Here is a 23,081-nt window from a genome sequence, read left to right as displayed (position 1 = left end):
TCAGTGGAAATGGCCCTCCAACAGAACAACAGTGCACAGCAATAGGCTATAGCATTAGAATATAGTGCTTTAGAGTCCATAAAAAATTTTCACCACTGTACTACAACTTAGTGGCCATAAATACATACACTGAACTTAATTAAAAATCTAAATTTTTGTAAAGATCTGCGTGTCATGATCATGTAATGATCATGACATGCCATTATCTTCCAGAGCCCTGGAATATAGCAGAGATACATCCTATCTAACCTAAATCTTAACTACTATAATGATATAACACATCCTGCCTAACAGTGCTAATCCCTGAATGAGGGCAAACAAATGTTTTGCAGTGTTATGTAAAATCTTTGTAGGACACATTTACATGTTTACATTATGGCCAGTGGCTTTGCAAATTACATCTCTTCTTAATGCAAAAAACTATGAAAACTTGCCTGTAAGGCATATACCAGAGAAGGGCAGTTCAATGCAACAGCTCACCTGTAGAAGTTTGGGTTGAGGACTTGCTCCATCTTGCCATTAGGGCCCAAAGTATTGACAGACCATACCTGGTCCCTGCATCCAGCTTTCCTTACAAAATCACCTTGTCCTTGTAGATGGAGCGGAGCCCCCCCTCACACCAGGAGTCCCCAGCGGAGGCCCCCTCACACCAGGAGTCCCAAGCGGAGCCCCCCTCACACCAGGAGTCCCCAACAAAATCGGGAATGGAGTCTAAATCCCGGGAATGTCCTGGGAAATCCGGGACAGGTAGCAACTATGGTAATGACCTGTTACAAACATGGTGTGATCACCCTGGAATGCTAGAATTCTGGAGGAATAGTTCATCAGGGGAGGAAGATGGTGGAAAAATTCACTTAACGGAGAGAGGGGGAGGAATCCAAGCTGCTCAGGCATAAACCATATGACGATCAGTATAGTTTAAATATCATCTCACCACCTCTGCCATCTCCGCTAGGACATCCACCGTTCACTCCCAGTCTTCCTCTGCTCTGCCATCAGATGTCCCCAGCGGAGCCCCCCCTTACATCAGATGTCCTCAGCGGAGCCCCCCTCACACCAGGAGTCCCCAGCGGAGCCCCCCCTCACACCAGGAGTCCCCAGCGGAGCCCCCTCACACCAGGAGTCCCCAGTGGAGCCCCCCTCACACCTGGAGTCCACAGCGGAGCCTCCCTCACACCAGGAGTCCCCAGCGGAGCCCCCCTCACACCAGGAGTCCCCAGCGGAGCCCCCTCACACCAGGAGTCCCCAGCGGAGCCCCCTCACACCAGGAGTCCCCAGCGGAGCCCCCCTCACATCAGGTGTCCCCAGCGGAGCCCCCCTCACATCAGATGTCCCCAGTGCAGCCCCCCTCACATCAGATGTCCCCAGTGCAGCCCCCCCTCACATCAGGTGTCCCCAGTGGAGCCCCCCCTCACATCAGTTGTCCCCAGTGGAGCCCCCCCACATCAGGTGTCCCCAGTGGAGCCCCCCTCACATCAGGTGTCCCCAGTGGAGCCCCCCTCACATCAGGTGTCCCCAGTGGAGCCCCCCTCACATCAGGTGTCCCCAGTGCAGCCCCCCCTCACATCAGGTGTCCCCAGTGCAGCCCCCCTCACATCAGGTGTCCCCAGTGCAGCCCCCCTCACATCAGGTGTCCCCAGTGCAGCCCCCCCTCACATCAGGTGTCCCCAGTGCAGCCCCCCCCTCACATCAGGTGTCCCCAGTGGAGCCCCCCTAACATCAGATTCCCCCAGCGGTGCGCCTCCGCACCTCAGGTGTCCTAGTAGTGTAGTAGACAATGTATACTGTCTTCCTCCGCCGGCCGCATGGCTAGAACCCCGCCCCTTTCCATAACAGACTGGCAGCAGGGCGGGGGGTAGGCGGGGTGAGGCGGGGCGGAGGGTGGGCGGCGACGCAGGAGCTTCGTCTAGCCCCCCCAGCCGTCTTCCTGGTCTTCTGAAAAATGGCGGCCGGCGGAGACAATGTCTCTGACGGCCGCGGACCTCTAGCGGCAGGCGGCGGCAAAAATCCCTGAAGAACCGGATTTCTCGGGACATTTACCGGGAAACAATAAAATCGGGAATGGAGTCTAAATCCCGGGAATGTCCCGGGAAATCCGGGACAGGTATCAACTATGGTAATGACCTGTGTCAAACATGGTGTGATCACCCTGGAATGCTAGAATTCTGGAGGAATAGTTCATCAGGGGAGGAAGATGGTGGAAAAATTCACTTAACGGAGAGAGGGGGAGGAATCCAAGCTGCTCAGGCATAAACCATATGACGTTCAGTATAGTTTAGATATCATCTCACCACCTCTGCCATCTCCACTAGGACATCCACCGTTCACTCCCAGTCTTCCTCTGCTCTGCCAGAGCAATAAAGCTCCTAGATGTCAGTATGGATGAGTCAATGTCTCCATAGCTCAGGAACCTTTCCAGGGGTCACTGTGCCTCCGACATGTAAAACCATGTGAAGCTGCTCGTATTGCATACTACGGCCATCCCTCCATCACTGACGTGCTGATGCTGTGTTTTGCTAGCCTATCGTTGCTAGCTTCCTCAGAGCAAGGAGGGGTCAGTGAAGTTATCTTAAATAGTGGCCAGATCATGTAATTGCTATCAATGGCCACTAGATGTCATCTTAACCTTATTACTCAGACATTCAGCACATTTAAAACACATCCCATTGAATGCATTTGGCAGCCGTGGAAAATGGAATAGAGATTATCAGTTTAAAAATAATAAAAAGAGGGGCGTGGCCTAGCGCGGTATGTGAACAGACCTGTTTACTGGAGCTCCCGCTGTTGATCCTCTGATTGATCCTCTCCTCGCTTTTTCTGGTGCCCGAAAACCACAGTGACTGGTGCCTACAATCTCCCTGTCACTCCAGGACACAGGTACAGCTGCAAATTTGGGCATGATGACCCGAAGGAACCGCGGACTTCCAAGATGGCACCTGGACATCTCAGCCGCAGAGAACGCCACGAGGCCAGGACAAGAAAGCAGAGCAGGAGGGTAAATCACAGAAACCCCCTAAGACCAAAGACCAACACAGGGCTATGCTATATTACGCACAGAAGCTGGCAGGCTCTGCAGATTCCACACAGAACAGTACACAGCTTCCAGCAGTGTCCATGGAGCAGGCAGGCAGGGGGGACACAGACAGGCTGCAAGACGCTAATACTATGGACTCTGTCCCTGATCCTATGCCGGGCCTGTTTGATTTGCAGGTGGAGGATAGCCCACAACCCACGCTCAGTGAAATACTACATGCGGTTCACAAATGTACCGCCTCAGTGGATGATCTCAAAGAAAAATTTGGGGGGTTGAAGGAGACAGTCTCTCTCCTCCGCCAGGACATTCAAAAAATCAGGGAAAGAACCACAGCAGTAGAGGGGAGAGTAAGTGATATAGAAGACCAGATGCCACATTTAAACAGAGATGTAAGGGGGGCCGCACAACATGCTCACCAGGCCTTTGAAAAGACTGACGATATTGAGAACCGCCTGAGACGCAACAACGTCCGTATAGTGCGGCTCCCAGAGAAGGTGGAGGGCAGGGACCCCACGGTGTTTGTTGAAGGATGGTTGCAGGAAATATTTGGCAAAGAGGCCTTCTCTCCTCTGTATGCGGTGGAACGGGCGCACCGTGACCTCTCCCACCTGGAAACCCCCCTAGAGCGATGCTGGCCAGGCTCCTTAACTATTGGGACCGTGAAGTAATACTACGACTTGCTAGAGAGAAGGGGGCTGTACAGTTAAACGGTACCAAAATCTCCTTTTATCCCGACTTCTCAGCTGAAGTACAGCGCAGAAGATCCTAGTTTGCAGATGTTAAAAAATGACTGCAACGATTACAGCTTAAGTATGCAATGCTATTCCCTGCCAAGCTGCGAATCACAGCCGGAGACCAGAACCACTTCTTTGAAAACGTGCAAGATGCTGCAGGATGGCTGGACCAGAACGAGCAAGACCTGCGTCGCCGCAGATGCGAAAATGAGGAAGGATGACTACATTTACCCCATGTGTTGCAGGTATACAGGGCGCCCACATTCTACTGCTGTTAACGATCCTTATACAGAGGACCTTTCCATATTACCAAGTACCAGCGAGTGACTCTCAATATTCTATGAGCTTTTGACAATTGTTGTTTAACCACTTAGGTGAACTCAACATGTTGCCACTGTTTTTATGGCTTGAGTTTTTGTGCCCCGTTGGCGCGGTTAGAGCATTCCGAGCCCCACGATTTTTGATACCCCTTCGCTCGGCACTGTCAGCGGGGGCTGTTTTACAGGTTTTATTTTACATTTGGATTTATTATTTATTATTTGGTTCACTGTACTCTGCAAACGAGTCTACAGCACTTTCACAAAAATTTTGATGCTTCTCCACTGCATGAACTGCTTCATCACCACCTCCCGTGACCCACGCTGCCGGTTGACCATCTCAGTCCGCACATGGACTACAGATTGGAGGCCCACGGATGCATTACCCAGTGCCACAGGACCTTGTTACACTTACAAGAAATGGATTACATTTTTGTAATGTCGGATACACCCATAGTGTCCTGGAACGTCCGGGGAGTGAATGATCTGCTAAAAAGATCTATGATCTTGGCTGGACTACGGAAGTTCCACCCGGCTATAATTGGCCTGCAGGAGACCCACCTGAGGGTTGACACGGTCAGCTTCCTGCAGTACGCCTGGGTGGGTAAGGCCTATCACTCCACTCACTCCGCTTTTTCACGCGGAGTGAGTGTACTGATACATAAAGCCCTAGTGTACCGGGAATTGGACTCCCTGATAGACATATCTGGTAGATTTGTGTTTCTGTATTGTAAATTATATACAATCACATTGATATTAGCTTTTGTATATGTGCCCCCTCCATTCTCCAGAGAGGTGCTGCAGCTGTTAATCTCTTACTTAGCTAACAAACCGGATATACCGGTAGTAATACTGGGTGACTTTAATTGCTATTTGGACCCTAAACTAGATAGACACCCACCTGTGCAGCCCCCTGGGGGTGGACGGGGCACTGCTCTTAGCCGTCTACTTGCAGAGGTAGGATGGATTGATATGTGGCGCAATCGTAACCCAGATAGCAAGCAATTTTCATGTTTCTCTAAGACCCATGGGTCACTATCTCGTATTGATTTATGCATAGGCACCCCAAATCTGGTTGGTAGCATATCTAAAGTGGAATACTTAACAAGGGATGGTCAGACCACTCTCCACTAGCTTTATAGCTGACTACCGGACCCCCCAGCAATTTACCCAGAGCCCCGTGGAGGTTAAATGCTTTCTGGTTGAAGCTGTTTGCTTCACAGGAAAGAGTGGCTTCTCAGATCAGGGCTTTTTTTAAAACACACCGACACTTAACTGATGTTCATTTGAAATGGGAAGCCTTCAAAGCTCATTTAAGAGGGATTTTCATTCAGGAAATACAACAGGTTAAACACAACTCCTCGATCCTGTTAGAACAGGCGGGAGATTTGGTGAGGCAACTAAAATTAACGTAACTGATCCTACTGACTCCGTCAGGGAGGCATGGATGTCGGCCCAGGATTCCTTGGACCGGCTGAGATCTTCCACTGCGGAGCCCAAAAGGTTCTTCACGAAGCTGGCATTTTACGAGGAGGGGGAAAAGAGGCCGCCTACTTGCAAAAATTGCACGATGACAACAGCAGTCGCCGGCCATTGGAGCTATTCGCGCTGCCAATGGGAAAGTAGTTAACTCACCGGAGGTCATTATATCCGAGCTGGCATACTTCTATGGAGACCTGTATAAGCCGAGGGATGCTTACTCGGATGCAGATCTAACCGCATACATGTCAAACATTGATTTACCTTTATTGTCTCCAGCAGCTCAAAAACAATTAGATGGGGGGCGTGGCCTGGACATGGCTGTGTGAAGTTGTCTTTTTCTTGAGCTCCCGGCCCCGGCCTTTCCTTACCAGCAAAATCAGCATTTAGAACGGCATGCAATCGGCCAGAAGATGCAGGACAAGAGCAGTACCTCGGGTGACTCATTTCAGCGCACCCTCCAGTGATATACACCGCTATTTCATCCAGAAACAGAGGGCTTCCCCCAGAGTGAGAGCGGCGGCACCACGAGGCTCCTCACGCAGTACTGCAACAGTGGCACAAGTTCGGAACGACGGGGAACACCCTACTGACATCCCCGCCTCACCGGACCGTTCCAGTACTACAGCTCACCCTGAAATGGCAACCCCTGGACAAACTCCCGGGAACTACCAGGCAGACCAGGACATTCGGGCGCTCCTACAAGCCCTCCTCTCTCGAACGGACATTGAAGCCCTTATCCTCCGGCTGGAGGAGACCCACCGCCGAGACATAAGTAAGGGTTGATGTCACCACTCTGGCGGATAGAGTGACAACGGGTGAGGCTTCCATTTCCACATTGGAAAACCGGGTGACAGAACTCGAGCGATCCCGGGACCAGCATCGGGACACCGCCATTACCCTCCAGCTCCACCTAGAGGACATTGAGGACCGGAGCCGTCGGAATAACTTACGGCTCCGGGGAATACCAGAATGAGCAGAAGTGGAGGACATGGGGAGACGGTGCAGGGGATCTTCCGAATCATCCTGGAGGACCCATCCAGCCTAATTGAAATGGATAGGGCACATAGGGCTTTGGGCCCCAGATCGGCAGACCCGGAGAGGCCCTGTGATGTTATTTGCAGACTGCTGCGCTACTCACAAAAAGAGGCCATATTACGTAAAGCATGGGAGATGGGTGAGGTGGTGCTGGAGAGATCACCTATCAAAGTGCTACCTGACCTTTCCAGAGCAACATTAAGTTGCAGAGCCCTGTTAAGACCCATCTTGGACCTGGCCAAACAGAAGGGATTTTCCTACCGGTGGCGATACCCACTCGCGGTAACATTCTGAAAAGATGGAGCCGCCTTCACCCTGCAAACACAGGGGGATCTCCCTGCGCTGTTCCGTTTCCTTGATGCCGACCAGATTCAAGTACCAGACTGGCTTCAAATATTATCACGACCTTCAGGCAGATCCGGCGTATCAACGTACCGGGGACCGGCACCACCCCGCCAACAGAGGAGCAGAAGAAGACAACGGGCTGCATCGGGAGAGGAGCAGCGTGAGTAAGATGAACCCCACGAGACCTTGACAGCCTCCCCCACATGGACCCACAGTTGACACTATCCCCATAGAAAGCCGCTATCACGGGGTGACACTCTCATTAAGAGTCATGTGTATTGTTGGCGGGCACAACTTTAACCAACGGCAACTACCGGTCCCCCACGCGGGAGGATTTCCCCCCATTCTCTGCTTCAGCAGAGACTAAAGACGTGGACAGTACATATACTGACCCTCCTCCACCCCACCCGCAGACCACGGCATCCTCTCCTTCGAACAGAATACTGTTCAGAGCTGGCCTATATATAAAAAAAAAAAAAAACCTGCACAAATAACATGACAACCCGAGACGGTGCAGATGAATGCTGCTGGGAGTAGGGAACTCCTCAGAACCCACTACATGTTGCGTTCATGGCACATACATCTGCTCAAACCCCGCAAACTGAGCCAGCGTATTGATTATAAGACGATGCTACGGGACTATCTCCGTCTTAGTGACTATATGACGGGTATACCCTGTACCCCCGCTGGTGGATAAGTAGCTGACGATATAAATAATGCCAAACAGAAACTAAATACTATTATCCCCGATGGAACCACTGAAGAAAATTGCACGAAAAGAAACAGGAAGGCAGAAGTGGCTGAACCATCCTGACTATACCCTGTTTCAAGGTGACACCTTGCGGACCAGTTTATACCTTAACCAAAAAGACCCAAGTCAGGGTCCTCAGGATCTACTCTGTTAACCTCTCTCTCTACCTCAGCTATAACGCTGGGGAGGAGGAGGGCTTTACCTGGGGGGGTGTAAGAGGGAGGAAAGGGATTACCCCACCGACGTTGGAGAGATGTCTGCAAACAGAGGACAGGTAATAAATCCCCGCACTTTACAGTACTTTATGCATATTGAAGTTGATAATGGCCACCCCTCCCCACCCTTGCAGACCCTCGCCTAGATAACTAACTGAAACTTTGCATGTTGAGGGTCTGGAGGACTTGGAGTCATCTTGCTCCTGCAGGGGAACCCTACTGAGGGGGAGAGGAGCAAATGCCCATAAACACTAGACCAGGAGACAGACGCTTGCCATGTGTCTATGTGGCCAACGGACTAAGTCGAGGGGGGGGGGACATCCCCTGGCTCACAGGCGCATAAGGTCACTCATAACACCCAGCGAATTAAATTCAAAATTCTAACCACAACATACAAAGCCATTCACAACTCTGCCCCAAGCTACATCACTAATCTCGTCTCCAAATATCACCCAAATCGTCCTCTCCGCTCTTCTCAAGACCTCCTGCTTTCAAGCTCTCTCATCTCCTCCTCCCATGCTCGTCTCCAGGATTTCTCCAGAGCCTCTCCCATCCTCTGGAACTCGCTACCTCCATCTATCCGGCTATCCCCTACTCTTGCTACCTTCAGGCAATCCCTGAAAACTCATCTCTTCAGGAAAGCCTATCACGTCTCCAACTAATCTCCTACCACTTCCACCAGCTCATTCCCCACAGTTACAACCTTTTGTACCACCTGCCCCACCCTATTAGATTGTAAGCTCTTCTGAGCAGGGCCCTCTTAATCCTATTGTATTGTATTGTATTATATTATAACTGTATTGTCTCCCTTTTATATTGTAAAGCGCTGCGTAAACTGTTGGCGCTATATAAATCCTGAATAATAATAATAAATAATAACCTAAAGAGGAGGGGGGGGGGGGGGAGAGGGGGGGGGGGGGAGGCAGTCAGGGTTAGGGTCATTTATCTAGAACGTTTGCTATAACTGCTCTACTGCTCCAAGTTTTATTGTTTATATGTTGGAATGATCTATACCATTTACTGCCTTAATATATATGTTATCCGTGTTATAGAAATACTGTATGACGTTATTTCTAGTCAAACTGCCGTTATAAGATATGACACTAACAAGTGCCTGGGACAGATGGAGGGATCTAGGAGCTCACTTCTCTGGCTCTGTTTATCCACCAACCCACATAGGCCTGCGCTCAGTACCCAGTAAACAACTGGAGAGCACTTTAGCTACCTCTAGCTACACTAGCATTTTCTCTTAACGCTGCACAGCCTCCTAACAAATTCCTGCTCTCCTGGGATTGCCTGTCCAATCCCACTACTCTACTTTTCCATCTGTTCCTCTCCCTTCACCGTTTCTGTCCCTTCCACACACATACCCTCCTACCCTAAACCCCCCAAAACTCACGAACATGGATGTACTGAATACAGTCTCACTAAATGCAAAAGGGCTGAACACACCCCAAAAAGAGACGTATGCTGCTTCATGACATGCACCGCATGAAAGCAGACATCGTCCTCCTACAAGAGACACACTTCAGAGTAAATACTCTGCCAATTCTTAAAAACAGGTATTACCCCACGGTATACCACTCCACATACACTGAAGCAAAATCCAGAGGGGTATCCATACTATTCTCAGCCAAGGTACTGTGGAAGCTCACTGATGTAGTGACTGACAGTGAGGGATGATTTCTATTCCTGAAAGGTCGAATTGGAGAAACGCTGATCACCTTAGCAAACCTTTACGTTCCAAATGACCATCAGGATAGATTTCTGAAACATCACATAGAAAGTCTCATGTAATTTACAGAAGGACAACTTATCATAGGAGGAGATCTAAATATCCCTCTAATACCGACAGAAGACACCTCCACTGGACTGTCTTCGTCTTCACGGGACGTACGCAAGAGAATTACTACATCATTACACTCCGCACAACTAATAGACGCTTGGCGCCTTTTCCACCCTGGAGAGAGGGATTACACATTCTATTCTAGACAACACCAGACGTACTCACGTATCAACTACTTCTTGATTTCCCACAGATACCTACAAGCTATCAAAGACACCACAATAGGATCAATCACATGGTCAGACCACGCCCCAATAACCCTGTGCTACGCAATCTCAGATATGCATAACACACAAAGACAACCATGGAGGCTGAACAGCTCACCAGGGATAATATGGGAGGCTCATAAGGCCGTAGTCCGCGGGGTTCTTATCAAACTTGGCTCCGGACTTAAAAAACAAAGGACAGCGCAACTATCCTCATTACTTCTCAAGCTGCAGACACCAGAGTCAAAACATAAACAATTTCCATCAGACCAAGTAAGCATTGATCTTGACACCACCCGCAAACAGATCATTGACCTATTACACTTCAAAGCCAAGGCCGCACTCCAGATTTGTAGGAAAAGAGTTTATGAATCAGGGAACAAATGCGGAAGGCTACTAGCCCAGACCCTGCGGACACAAAAATTAGCGTCTTACATCCCACATATCATATCCTCCAAAGGACAAAAATTCTCCTTACCACATCACATCTCCCAAGAATTCAGATCTTTCTATATTTCTCTTTATAACCTGAACACAACTTCACCAACTCAGGAAATGACATCAGACTATGTGACCTCCTCCCTTATGCCAACCTTGCCGACAGAAGCTAAGGAAATATTAGAAGAACCCATCACCTTAACAGAACTACAAACAGCACTAGGAAACACCAAACCGGGCAAGGCGCCGGGACCGGATGGACTCACCACCGCATACTACAAAACACTACTCCCCTCCATAGGTAAACATATGGTAGACCTATTTAATAACCTTAGCTCAGGGGCAAAACGACATAGCTCCACACTACAAGCGCAGATAGCTGTGATACCAAAAGAAGGCAAAGACCCAACCCAATGCAGGAGTTACCGCCCAAATTCCCTATTAAATACCGATCTTAAACTTTTCACCAAGATTATTGCCTCCAGGCTACAACACTACTTACCCTACCTAATACACCTGGACCAAGTTGGTTTTTATACCCACCAGAGAAGCCAGAGACAATACCACCAAAGTCCTAAACTTAGTACACATAGTCAATAGTAAAAAAAAAACCCTGTATATTCCTTGGTACAGATGCTGAGAAGGCGTTTGACCGGGTGAGTTGGAGATTCATGTTCTCCACATTAAAACATATAGGCCTAGGAGACAAGATGCTAAGCTGGATTTCGGCAGCATACTCAGACCCGACAGCTAGAGTGAGAGCGAATGGAGTAATTTCGGATCCATTTCCGATCATTAACGGAACCAGACAGGGCTGTCCTCTCTCGCCATTACTTTTTGCACTAGAACCCTTTCTATGTCACGTAAGATTAAATCCAGATATCTCTGGCATAACAGTTAATAAAACACAGCACAAAGTATCCGCTTACGCAGATGACTTGATGTTCTCATTAACGAAACCCATTATCTCCCTCCCAAACCTAATGCGCGAATTCGACATATATGGCAAACTCTCAAACCCAAAAATTAATTTTAGGAAATCGAAAGCGATGGGGATCGGTATACCACAACCACAACTCACACACCTTCAAGCCAGTTTCAATTTAAAATGGACTGATACGGCTTTAAAATACTTAGGCACACACATCCCCCCAAAGTTCTCCCAGCTATTTAAACTCAATTTCCCACCCCTTCTAAAAAACGTCCAAAAACTTCTCAACCAATGGAACAATGGCCTACATTCTTGGTTTGGCCGTTGTAACATTCTCAAGATGACAGTTTTACCCAAATTCCTGTACCTCTTACAGGCTCTACCCATACATATCCCCGCAGAGTACTTCAGACAAATACGTACGTTATTCATTAAATTTCTGTGGGCAGGGAAAACACCTAGAATTCACAAGAAGATACTCTCTATTCCAAAACAACACGGAGGCCTAGCCATGCCAGAAATCCGCACTTACAATCATGCGGTACATTTAAGTAGACTTTTAGATTGGTGTCGAGATGGAGAAACCAAACTATGGACACAGATAGAGAAAGCACAGAGTAAGATGCCTTTGAATAGAACACCATGGTGCCAGGCAGACTTACTACTGATAGGCACCACCACTAAAGTATGCACACAGCTGATAGCTCAGACCTCCCTTTCCTCCACCGACTCACCACTACGCCCCATATTAGGCAATCCCAACTTTGAACCGGGCTTTAAAGACATGAAATTTCGTGCCCTGAGAGATTCAAGACTATTTCAAGCCTCACATTTTCTTACCATGGGAGGATGGATGACGATTACAGAACTTACTGATCCAGTAGGCCAATATAAGCTAGACTTTCTGAGAGCCCACCAACTAAGCCACTTCCTCAGCACCATAGTTCCTCCTACAGCCATAAATCAACCCCTCACGACCTTGGAGGAGCATTGTACGGAGACGGGCACCATAGCACATACTCTATCCCTCACTTACAACATGCTAATTACACCTTCAGAAGACTATCAACTCCCAAGCCTAAATAAGTGGGAAAGGGACCTAAATTGTCATCTGACCAACAAGAAGAAACAGCATATCCTCATTTTCACACATAAATCATCAATCTGCTCCAAAATCCAAGAAACCAACTATAAAATCCTTACACGTTGGTACAGGACCCCAGCCCTACTACTTTTTCCAACAACTTCAGATCTATGCTGGCGCTGCAAAAGGGAAAAAGGGACTCTGTTACATATCTTTTGGTCCTGCCCCCGCATACAGTGCTTCTGGGGAGAGGTCCGCCAGATAATACAAAAATTCACAGACCGCGTAATCCCAGATGATTCCGCATACTTTCTATTACACGCAAATGACATCCCGACACGAATATACAAAAAATCGGTAGTACGTCATCTTTTGGATGCAGCTAAATCGTGTATTCCTCTTTACTGGAAATCACATTGCCCACCAGCTATTGACCTATGGCTCCAAAAAATAGAAGACAATAATAAAATGGAAGACCTAGTCCTTACTAGCCAAAATAGACAGGAAGCCTACTCCAAGACCTGGCAACTATGGAACATATTTAAATATTCAGCAGAGGAACAAGCCCTCAGAGGAGGGTCTCCACCAACTTAAAAGGATAGTCTTTCATATCACACCCGTGAGATATCGTACCCATCGATCCGAAACACAATTCATGTACGTGAATTCCCCTAGAACCCCCCCCCCACACTCTCAGCACCTCTCACTTATCCCCCCCCCCCTTCTCTTTTTCTTTTCTCACCTTCACAGGGCATTGCCCCGCTTCAATCTCTATTACTCTCTCCTATTTCACAAATACTTAGAAAAAGAAAGGAGGCTGGGCCCACCTGACCTAACTTACTACAAACAAGAAAACGAAACATCCCCACGTATATGAGATTCTGTACCAGAAATCTACAGAGGTCATAGTTTAGACAGTCATTACCAAGAACGTCAGTCACACCCTGAGCCAACTAACACTTGTCATCAGAGGTAAAAGCTGATGTTATACATACGAAAGTTAAGATATTATTCATGTACATACATCACCATTCATGTACTATGTGTTTGTAATTGCATTAATGCCTAACAAATTGTAATGTTGTTGAGGTCCCTGTGGACCAGTTTCCTGATATAAATAAAAAATAAAAAAAATAAAAAAACAATTAGATGCTCCAGTGACTCTGGAAGAACTCCAGATGGCGGCCTGCTCTTTTCCCACATGTAAGGCACCGGGGGAGGATGGCCTCCCTATGGAGGTGTATAGTCAATATGGTGAACAGATACTTCCTGAATTGTTAAAAGTTTTTAATGCTTGCCTGGAAGCGGGTAGACTCCCTGAATCTATGGCAAGAGCGAATGTAATTCTACTTCTTAAACAGGGGAAGGATCCGGTTGACCCCGGCTCCTACAGACCTATCTCATTACTTCAGAGTGATGTGAAGATCCTTGCCAAGGTCTTGGCGCTCCGGGTCAACAGGATTATCTCCTCCATTATACATTAGGATCAGGCTGGCTTCATGCCACAAAAGTCCACAGCCACAAATCTGAGGAGACTGTTCCTAAACATGCAAATGCAAGCAGATAATGGGGGTCAAAGAGCACTGCTGTCTCTTGACGCCAACAAGGCTTTTGACAGCGTCAGCTGGAGATATCTATGGGCAGTATTAGAAAAATTTGGTTTTGGGGAACATTTTATAGCATGGGTTAAGTTACTGTATGCATCCCCTCAGGCCAACATTAGAATGGCAGATAGAGTTTTACATGCCTTCGCCCTGGGCAGGGGGACGAGGCAAGGTTGCCCGTTGTCCCCGCTGCTCTTTGCGATCGCAATAGAGCCACTGGCAGCCCTTATAAGAAACAGTGCCCAGATCCAGGGGTTTCAATATGGAACTCTGCACGAAAAAATAATGCTGTACGCGGACGACATGTTACTATTCCTGGGGGATCCGAGTCATTCCTTGTCAGAGGTGATGTCCATAATAAAGCTGTTTGGCCACCACTCCGGGTTAACTATAAATTGGTCTAAGTCGGCCCTGATGATGCTGGACGGGGACCAGGGGGTTGCACTTCCTGAGCATTGCCCCATCCCCCTGGTCACTAATTTCAAATATTTGGGCATACAAATAGCGCCAAGGATTGGAGACTACTGTTCCCTAAAGACATCCCTTGCTGTCCCGTTTTCGAGACAAAATAAATACCTGGAATAACTTGAAGATGTGTCTTGCAGGCAAGGCTAATTTAATTAAAATTATCTTAATGCCCCAGCTGCTATACTTCCTACACAATACACCAATAGTAATTCCTCTAAAAGTTTTCAGAATAATAAATACACTTTTTCGTCGACTACTATGGAATACTAAACATCCCAGAATTAAGCTAGAACAGTTACAGCGGTCTAAGGACAACGGGGGGTTGGCGGTCCCCAACCCTTGGTTGTACTATATAGCGTCCCAATTGCAACAGCTGGTTGGCTCCATGACTCCAGAGCCACAGGGCTCAGTGGCGCAGATGATGCTGATTGTTTCTGGAGCGGAGACCATTCCCATGGGCCTTGAGGCACAACTGTTTGCGAAATCCAACAAACAGACCCCAACGCTGTCACTAGTACAGAAAATATGGAACAAGGTCAGACAACTCCAGGGGGTGCAAGGCTTCACAGTCCAATATGGGGGTAACCGATCTTATACTGAGCTGGGAAAATTACAACAAGGGCCCAGATGATGTAAGTACGGGGTGAAACTGCTTTCACACATATTTAGGAACGGTAAACTGCTTTCCTTTATAGAACTGCAGGCCAAGTTTAACTTTCCGGATAATATGCTCTATTCCTACCTCCAATTGTGGCATGCTGTCGCTGCGCAGGGGGACGCCAGTGAGTGGACATTGTCACCCACTCCTGTGTTCCGTGTACTGCAGTCCAGTAGTGTAACTAAAGGAATTATATCCCAATGCTACCAGATGTTACTAGCAAGACACCTACGGGCCTATCCGTGCAATGCGATGTCTGCCTGGGAGGGGGACCTTGGCCAGCTCACAGGTGAGCAGTGGGAGGAGGCCCTACAATCCATACCTACGTGTTCCCTTAATGTTGCACAAAAGGTTTCCCAATTGTTCATAGTACTGAGACTGCACTACACCCCGAAAAAGCTGCATAAGATGGGCAGGGCGGCAGATCCTTTATGTTCCCGTTGTCGACAACACGACGGGGACCTTGTCCACCGGTACTGGCATGAAGTGATGGGCACGCTCAATGGGGTGTTTCAGACAAAGGTTCCCATTGATCCTATGTGCTGTATACTGGGGGTCCTGGGGGAGGAGATCCCTGAGGAGTCGGTCAGGGTCGCATTCTCCAGGGCTCTATTCCAGGCTAGGAAACTCATCCTAATGGGGTGGAAATCTACGCTTCCACCTACTAGCAGCTCCTGGGTGGAACACATGGGACAAACCCTCATTAGGGAAAAGTACATATACCAGCACAGGGGATGCCCGAGCAGGTTTGAACGCATTTGGTCAAAATGGCTAGACACACCAGGATTAAGCCCGAGAGAGCTTGTGATGTCCAGACTCCTGCAGTCTCTTTAAACAGGATGAGGGGATGCAAGACAGATTGTATAATACAAACAGTGCGGGCTGGGATGGTGGGACCAGGGAGAGGTGAACTGTCGATATCTGGAGAAATGCAATAAGTGGATAGATCAGTTGAAACATATACTGTATACATGTACATGAACCAAAAAGGAAATAACATTGTATATGTAACTGCAACCTGAGCATTGATTATTGCTGGAAAATATGTGAATGTTCAATAAAACCTTTTTTGATTTAAAAAAAAAAAAAAATAGTAAAAAGAGAATAGAGGTAGGTGTGTGTGTGTCTCCCCCCCCCAAAAAAAAAAAAAAAACGGAAAAACAGAGAGAGCCCAGCCATCACGATGTTCCCTCAGAGATGGCGATGTAGAAAGAGCCCAACTTGTAGCTTGAAACATACCTCTGGTCAGGTGCACTCCAGCCTCACACCTGCTGCAGTCGAAGCCTCAAGACGGGCTGACATTCATCTTCACTGCTCCGATGCTGGCCACAGCCCCCCTCTGAGTCCCACTCAATCACTAGGTCGCAAACTCCACCTGACCTCCTAGCATTGGTGAGTGAGTGTTCTTTGTCCTGGAACTGCTTGAGCCATTCTGCTACTGCTAGGAGAGGAGGTAGGGCCGGGGGAGAGATTGGTTCTGTGTCCCCGGCAGTTTGCGATTATGTTGTGCAACTAGCCCCGCAGTTGTCCGTGACAAAGGTTGATTTTCGTGACTCTGCCCGGGACAAGAACATTTTGTGACAGTTGCTTAGAATTTGTGAATGTCCCAGGCAATTCGGAAACTGTTGACAACTATGTTAATGAATAACATGACCTTTCTTCCATGCTATAGTTCCGAAGTCCTGAATGTGTGTGACAAGCAAATCAACTGCCTTAAACTAGGGGCCAACCCAGATACAGGTAAATTTAGCCAGGCCTGTGTTTCATTTAAGGCCTGGTTGTTTTGATCTGGGAGTGGGAGTGTTGGTATAGTGGGGGGTGTGGCCACCTGCACTTTGGCTCAAAGATGCCTCCTCTGCTTCTAGAGGAATTGTTCTGGAAGAGAGGCTGGACTTGAGGCCTGAGTGGCAGGCAGCTCATGTGAGGAGCCCTGACCAATCATTAACTTGCATTGGCAGGGGGCGAGCCTCCTATATGAGCTGGGGTCACATGCTTCCAGGGAGGAGTTCTGGCGTTCGAGGAAAGACAGCATGGAGTAAGGAAGGTGCTGTCCTGGGCGTCCCCATGTGGGGACGCGCCATGCGCCGAGGAGGACGGATGGAGGAGCCATCTGAGTGGAAACTAAAGATAAAGATCTTTGGCTCTGCTGAGCGCATGGGGCTTCTGTGACCAGGGAACACTGAGCTTCAATGGGAAGAAGATCAAGTGAAGGAAGTAGGAGTAAAGCGGCGGAAGTAGATCTGCATATCGGATTTCTGTGACCAAGGAACACGGGACTTTGATACAAAGGAGGAGGTTAGTGTAGCATAAGCAGCAAAAGTACTGGAGAGAGTAGCGTAGCATACTGTGTGGCCGGGGAGCACAGTATGGACAGAAGTAGATGGGCTGGAGCAATAGTCTGTCGTTTATCAGGTGCCAAGTTCATGTTTGCAGTAACTTTTAGAGACTGTGGGGCTGTTTAGTTCATTGAGCCATGGAAGATAGGCGGTATAGGCCTCTGGCTCTTTGATTTGTAGCAGGAATACCACATCAGTCTAATACAGGGGAATTATTCAGAGTGATTCATCTTGTTTAACTGGAAGCTGTGAGTAGTAAATCTTCAGTCAGATAGATAGCAGAAGAAGCAGTAGTCTGCAGTGAGGACTCTACAGGGGAAATCCATTAACAAGGCCAAGGCCATGGATGATAATCTATCCTTTTGAAATCTTCATGGGCATCTCATACATCCCTCATATCTCTCCAAGTTTCATCCCACAAATAAAAGCAAGAAAACAGAGCAACTGACTGTTTATTGTCTTTTGGGTGATTGATGAGGGGATAGCAGCAGGGTGATTGGCGGATTGCTATAACCAACTCAGCAGCCCTTACGAGGGTACCGCTACATTTGTTTGCAAACATTCTGCAAGTTCTGGTTCATTTATGTTGTGCAATAGTCATCCCACCACAGGGGTCGCTGTGGCTGAATTTTCATGCTGTAGACTTGCAGAGTTCTTGCTGTACAACTTGTCAGTGAAAATGTGCAGCCAGTTAACAGACTTACAATTTAACACTGCCACAAATTTATGGCAAGTTATCTTGCTATCTGGGAATATACAGTATAACAGAGGTCTCCTCTGGTCTTTTTTTTTTTTCCTCTCATTTATTTTGATTGCACTCCACTAAATTTTTTTAATGCTGCGCTATAGCTACAGCATAACGCTGCTTTTTGAAAGGACCCATACATTTTAAACCTTAGTAGAAGAGCAAGAGCACTTATTAAGTGTAAGACTCGGTTCAAACTAGTGCGACTTATCATGTGACTTGTGACACATAAAGTCACATGACAAGTCGAAACCCATAAATTTGCAGCATTTTTTAAAAAAGGTTCCTGCACTACTTTTATGTGACTTTCTTACGACTTGAGTGCCATAGAGTAGAATAAGTCGCATTAAGTCACAATAAATTTGCACTGGAAATCGCACAACTTTGGAGTCGCACTAGTGTGAACTGAGCCTAAAACAGAAATATAATTAATTAACTTTGCACTCTGAGAGCAAATCATGGCTTTCTCATGGCTCCAAAACTATCTTAATCACTGCCGTCTTCAGTTTTTTCAAATAAAGATCAGAAGGGGGGAGTGGGGGGGGGTAGATTGGTACATGAGTATTAGTAACCTTTTTTTTTTTTTTATTAGCTTTATCATTGCCGAAGATCAGAGGGATGGGTGGTGAGGTAGATAAGTGTTAAGCCCCATACACACTATCAGATTTTCTGCTGATTTTTGTCTTCTGATTTACCAAAACCATATAATATGAGGTCAAACCTTAGGAGTTTCAATTTGTATGCAATCAGGCAGGCCCTTGCACTACATGGTTTTGGTAAATCTGAAGATAAAAATCAGCAGAAAATCTGTGCGTATGGGGCTTAAGTGCTCTGTCTTAAATTTTTAGTGCTCTTTTTATTTTTTTTTTTAGTTTAATGTGGTGACACTTGTAGGGGTCTACTGCCTTCTACTGTTAGCTGCTAATATCTCAGTTTTATGGATAATTATGCACATCACTTTCTACCCCTGTGGTCTGGTTTAGGAAACCAGGAGGCAGTAAAAGGTGAGAGGCAGACTCAGAAAAATGTTCTGTTCATGCTACTAAATAATGGACCAGAAGAGACTATCATACACTACTAAGAAAGGGACTGTGCTTTGTTTGCTCTACTGAGCTGCACCAAAGTGAGGGATTACATCTCTCAGTGTGCCTAGGTGTGTTGACCTGTTGCCAAGGAAATGTGCAGAGAGTTGCTGCTGGGACATGTGGGCGGAGACTGTGCTACTGATAGCCCACCAAAGACTGTGTTGCTGTGGCTGTTTCTATGTTGTTCAAGGAGAGCTGCCATACTACTGTCACGTCTACCCCAACGCAGGTGGTCAGACACTATGGCTGGCTACTGTGTGCTTCACCTATAGCAGCCCCCTTTCCCATAAGGCAAGCGGGCCTAACGGTACTCTGTTGCCCCCAGGACATATACACAATGCTATAGTGCCTGGTCACCACACCAGGGCAGATGCAAACTGAGCAAAGCAAACAGATAATTGGGGTTAGCAGACAGATAACGCAGTTCTATGACAGTCAAGGTAAAAGGCAGGCTGAGTTCAAGGAATAGTCCAATAATCCGGTCCAAAGTCCTACACAGGGAAATCCAAACTAACAAAGCAGGGCAGACAGACAGACAGGGAGCTTGATCAGGAACAACACAAGTATCACAAGCACCCAAATGAGGTTTGAGCTGGCTTATAACAGGCTTGGTTTCCACCCAGAGAATGATCACATTAATCAGCCTACAGGTGGAGAGACAGACAAGGCGAGTGCCATAACCGAAACCCCAGATGCTGGAATGAGGAACAGGAGCACTAAGTGATCCTGACAACTGCACCTGCCAGAGACTATACTGTTGTGAGGCAAACTAGTACATGTACTGTGCTGCTGTATATTCAGCCAGATCAGATAGAAAGACAATTAATGCCAGATAGCTAGGTCTGTGTTGCAGGCTGGTTGGAAGACCTCCTCATCACCACAGATTTTGTCTTTAAGTCTTCAAAGAAAGAAGCTGCATCATAATCAGGGGCCCAATATCTATCAGGACATTTATCAGGACATATCTCTATTAATAACTACACTATATTACCAAAAGTATTGGGACGCCTGCCTTTACATGCACATGGACTTTAATCCATCTTAGTCCCTAGTATTCAATATTGAGTTGGCCCACCCTTTGCAGCTATAACAGCTTCAACTCTTCTGGGAAGGCTGTCCACAAGGTTTAGGAGTGTGTCTATGGGAATGTTTGAGCGTTCTTCCAAAAGCGCATTTGTGAGGTCAGGCACTGATGTTGGACGAAAAGGCCTGGCTCACAGTCTCCGCTCAAATTCATTCCAAAGGTGTTCTATCGGGTTGAGGTTAGGACTCTGTGCAGGCCAGTCAAGTTCCTCCATCCCAAACTTGCTCATCCAGGTCTTTATGGACTCTCCCACTTAGCAAAGGTTCTGGTTCTTGTATCTACCTATAGGTTTAGCACAATATCCTGTTTGGGGAGGATCCCCACTACGAAAGAGGGCTACACACTTTAACCTGGTTGCTGTTTTAAATGGCAAAGATGTGGTCAAATGCTTGTAACTGTCTAAATGTATGCAATTCAGATTATGAATAAGGACAGTACCAGTAATATCATACTTACTTGACCACTATTGACAGCTGCATGCTGAGCAGAACATCTGAAGATGACCATTGTCAGGTATTTGATCAGAGAAGCTCTGGTTCCCAAGGAATATGGGACTTCTGTCTCAAAAGAGAGAACCAAGTTTTAGTATAAAGTAATTTCCTCTGCTTATGCAGACATTGTGCCATATACTTTGGAGAACGATTATATGTGTATTCATAATCTGAAAAGCTTTCAAATGTTTGCAGGCACAGATTTTTCTCTAAAAAGGAATGCCGTAGAGACATGGATGTTCCTATTTAGGCAATGACACAAGGAATAGTAAACAGCTTGAGGACCAGGAGCTCCAACTTATCTCAGGGGAAACATAAGCATTTATAATAAAGTTTTGTAAGCCATTGAATTGCTAAAGCCTGGTACACACTATCAGTTATTTTTTTTTTCCTTTAACCCAGCGGACTGAACGAAAAAAAGAACCGAGGAGCTTGGGAGGAGTTTGCTGTACTAACTATGAAATGTTAGTACAACAATCTCCTCACTGAACTATTGTGTTCTGACAGGGGGACCGCCTCTCTGCCAGAACACAGCACTCATAGCCATAGGATGCTGATCTGATGCTGGTTTTCCAGCATGCCAATTTGACAGAAGCCGGCCGGTATCTGTTGAACCAGCCGATACCGGCCCATATTCAGCCCGTGTTTACCAGGCTAAAAGCTGGCCATAGATGGCTAGAATTTTGAACAAAAATTCTTAGGAATAGAATGTTCTAAGAAAGTTTGTTCATTTTTTTAATCATTAGAGCAGGGCTCAAAATTTCAAGTCTTGAGCTGCTAGCCTGGCCTTAACAGGGTTTCTTCCCCAAGAGATTGGTCTCCAGGGGTCACTTCTCCTCCACCTCTCAAACCGTACTTGCTGCGGGCTGCGATTCCACAGACGTCACGTGCATGCTGACGTCATGCTGATGCGTTTCGTTGGCCAATCAGCACTAACTTCTTCAGACCCCTAGAGGCAAATCCAGAGAACGTGACACCGCGGTCAAAAGCCGTACATGGCGGTATACAGGACAGTGCATCTGGAAGCTTACAAAGCGGAACTAGGAGTGAGAGGTGAAAATCCACTGGAGACAGCATAGGTGGTGAGACTCTTTTTCAATATTCTGGTGGTTATCAGTAGAAGTTGACAGTGTTATCTAGGAGGAGCGGCTCTTTCTCCTCTGCTTTCAATTCTCTGTCTCCACTTTCCGCCTTCTTAAAGCGGGGTTCCACCCAAATTTTGAACAATATCTGTATGTATTCTCTTCCTTGCCTAGATGCTGACATGCCGTTTAAAAAAATTTAAATCGCCGTAATTACCTTTTATTTTTCTATTCTTCTTTGCACTTCCTGGTTCTCCTCCCGTGGGAGTAGGCGTGTTTCTAGCCTCTCCCAGACTCCTGGGAGCTAGTCTCAGGCTTCCCAGGATGCCACTGAGCATGTGCAGGAATGAGCGGTGAATGCTGGGAGCACAGCATTCACCACATCCAGGAAATAAATGCTTGTGGGCTTCAAATGCCCACAATGAAGATGGAAACCGCCTGCAGTGAATAATATAAGTTATTCTTTCCGATGAAATCTGACACAGGCGGACATATTACACACAATATGTGAGTATGTAATGCTGAAAAGAAAAGTTTGTGAATGAACTAAAAAAAAAAAAAAACGATAGATAGGTGGACCCCTGCTTTAAGGATGAACTCTATTGCAGGAATTTAGCCTCAAGTTGGTGACTCCCCCCAGACTGACCTCTGACATACCTAGTCTGTATCAGCCAGCCATCCAACTTGTTTTAGTGAGCAGTCTGCCCATTACAGCTGGGAATTAATAGACTAACTGTGATTGAAAAAATTTCTACTTGAGCTGCTCTAATGAACTCTTAACTCTATAGCATACACACTCCTCCCTTTTTGGTCTCTAGTAATATTTGGACTGTTATGTTCCTTTCTGTTATGTCATGTTTCTATGGCAATCAAGTCCTTTCCAATCCTAGACATTTAGACCAATTAGCAGTGTGCCTGACTGAATGAATGGGTGCATGCGCAGCTGCGATTTTCTTACCATGACAACGTTGTCTTTTTAATATTGTTGGATGGTCATTCACTGAATTTTTGCTGTTTTGTGATATTAATGGTGCATTTTTCCTACAATAAAATATTTGTATTCAACCATGGTGTGCCACTGAAGTGACCTTCTTGGTAGGCTATCCACCT

General features: G+C 46.9%; 1 protein-coding gene across 1 annotated transcript in view; it reads right to left on the bottom strand.

Moving 5' to 3' along the window:
- LOC141127240 (polyunsaturated fatty acid lipoxygenase ALOX15B-like) overlaps window positions 1–23,081 on the bottom strand; it is a 276,986-nt gene that overhangs the window by 8,202 nt on the left and 245,703 nt on the right. Inside the window, exon 13 of the mRNA XM_073613507.1 lies at window positions 20,855–20,955. Within this exon, the coding sequence (XP_073469608.1) occupies window positions 20,855–20,955 (101 nt within the window). The remainder of the gene's footprint in view (window positions 1–20,854; window positions 20,956–23,081) is intronic.

The sequence above is a fragment of the Aquarana catesbeiana genome, linkage group LG02 (genome assembly GCF_042186555.1).
Source record: "Aquarana catesbeiana isolate 2022-GZ linkage group LG02, ASM4218655v1, whole genome shotgun sequence".
In the NCBI taxonomy this organism is placed as follows: domain Eukaryota; kingdom Metazoa; phylum Chordata; class Amphibia; order Anura; family Ranidae; genus Aquarana; species Aquarana catesbeiana.
Note: the sequence above shows the minus strand (reverse complement) of the source record. Positions and strands in the feature narration are given on the sequence as shown.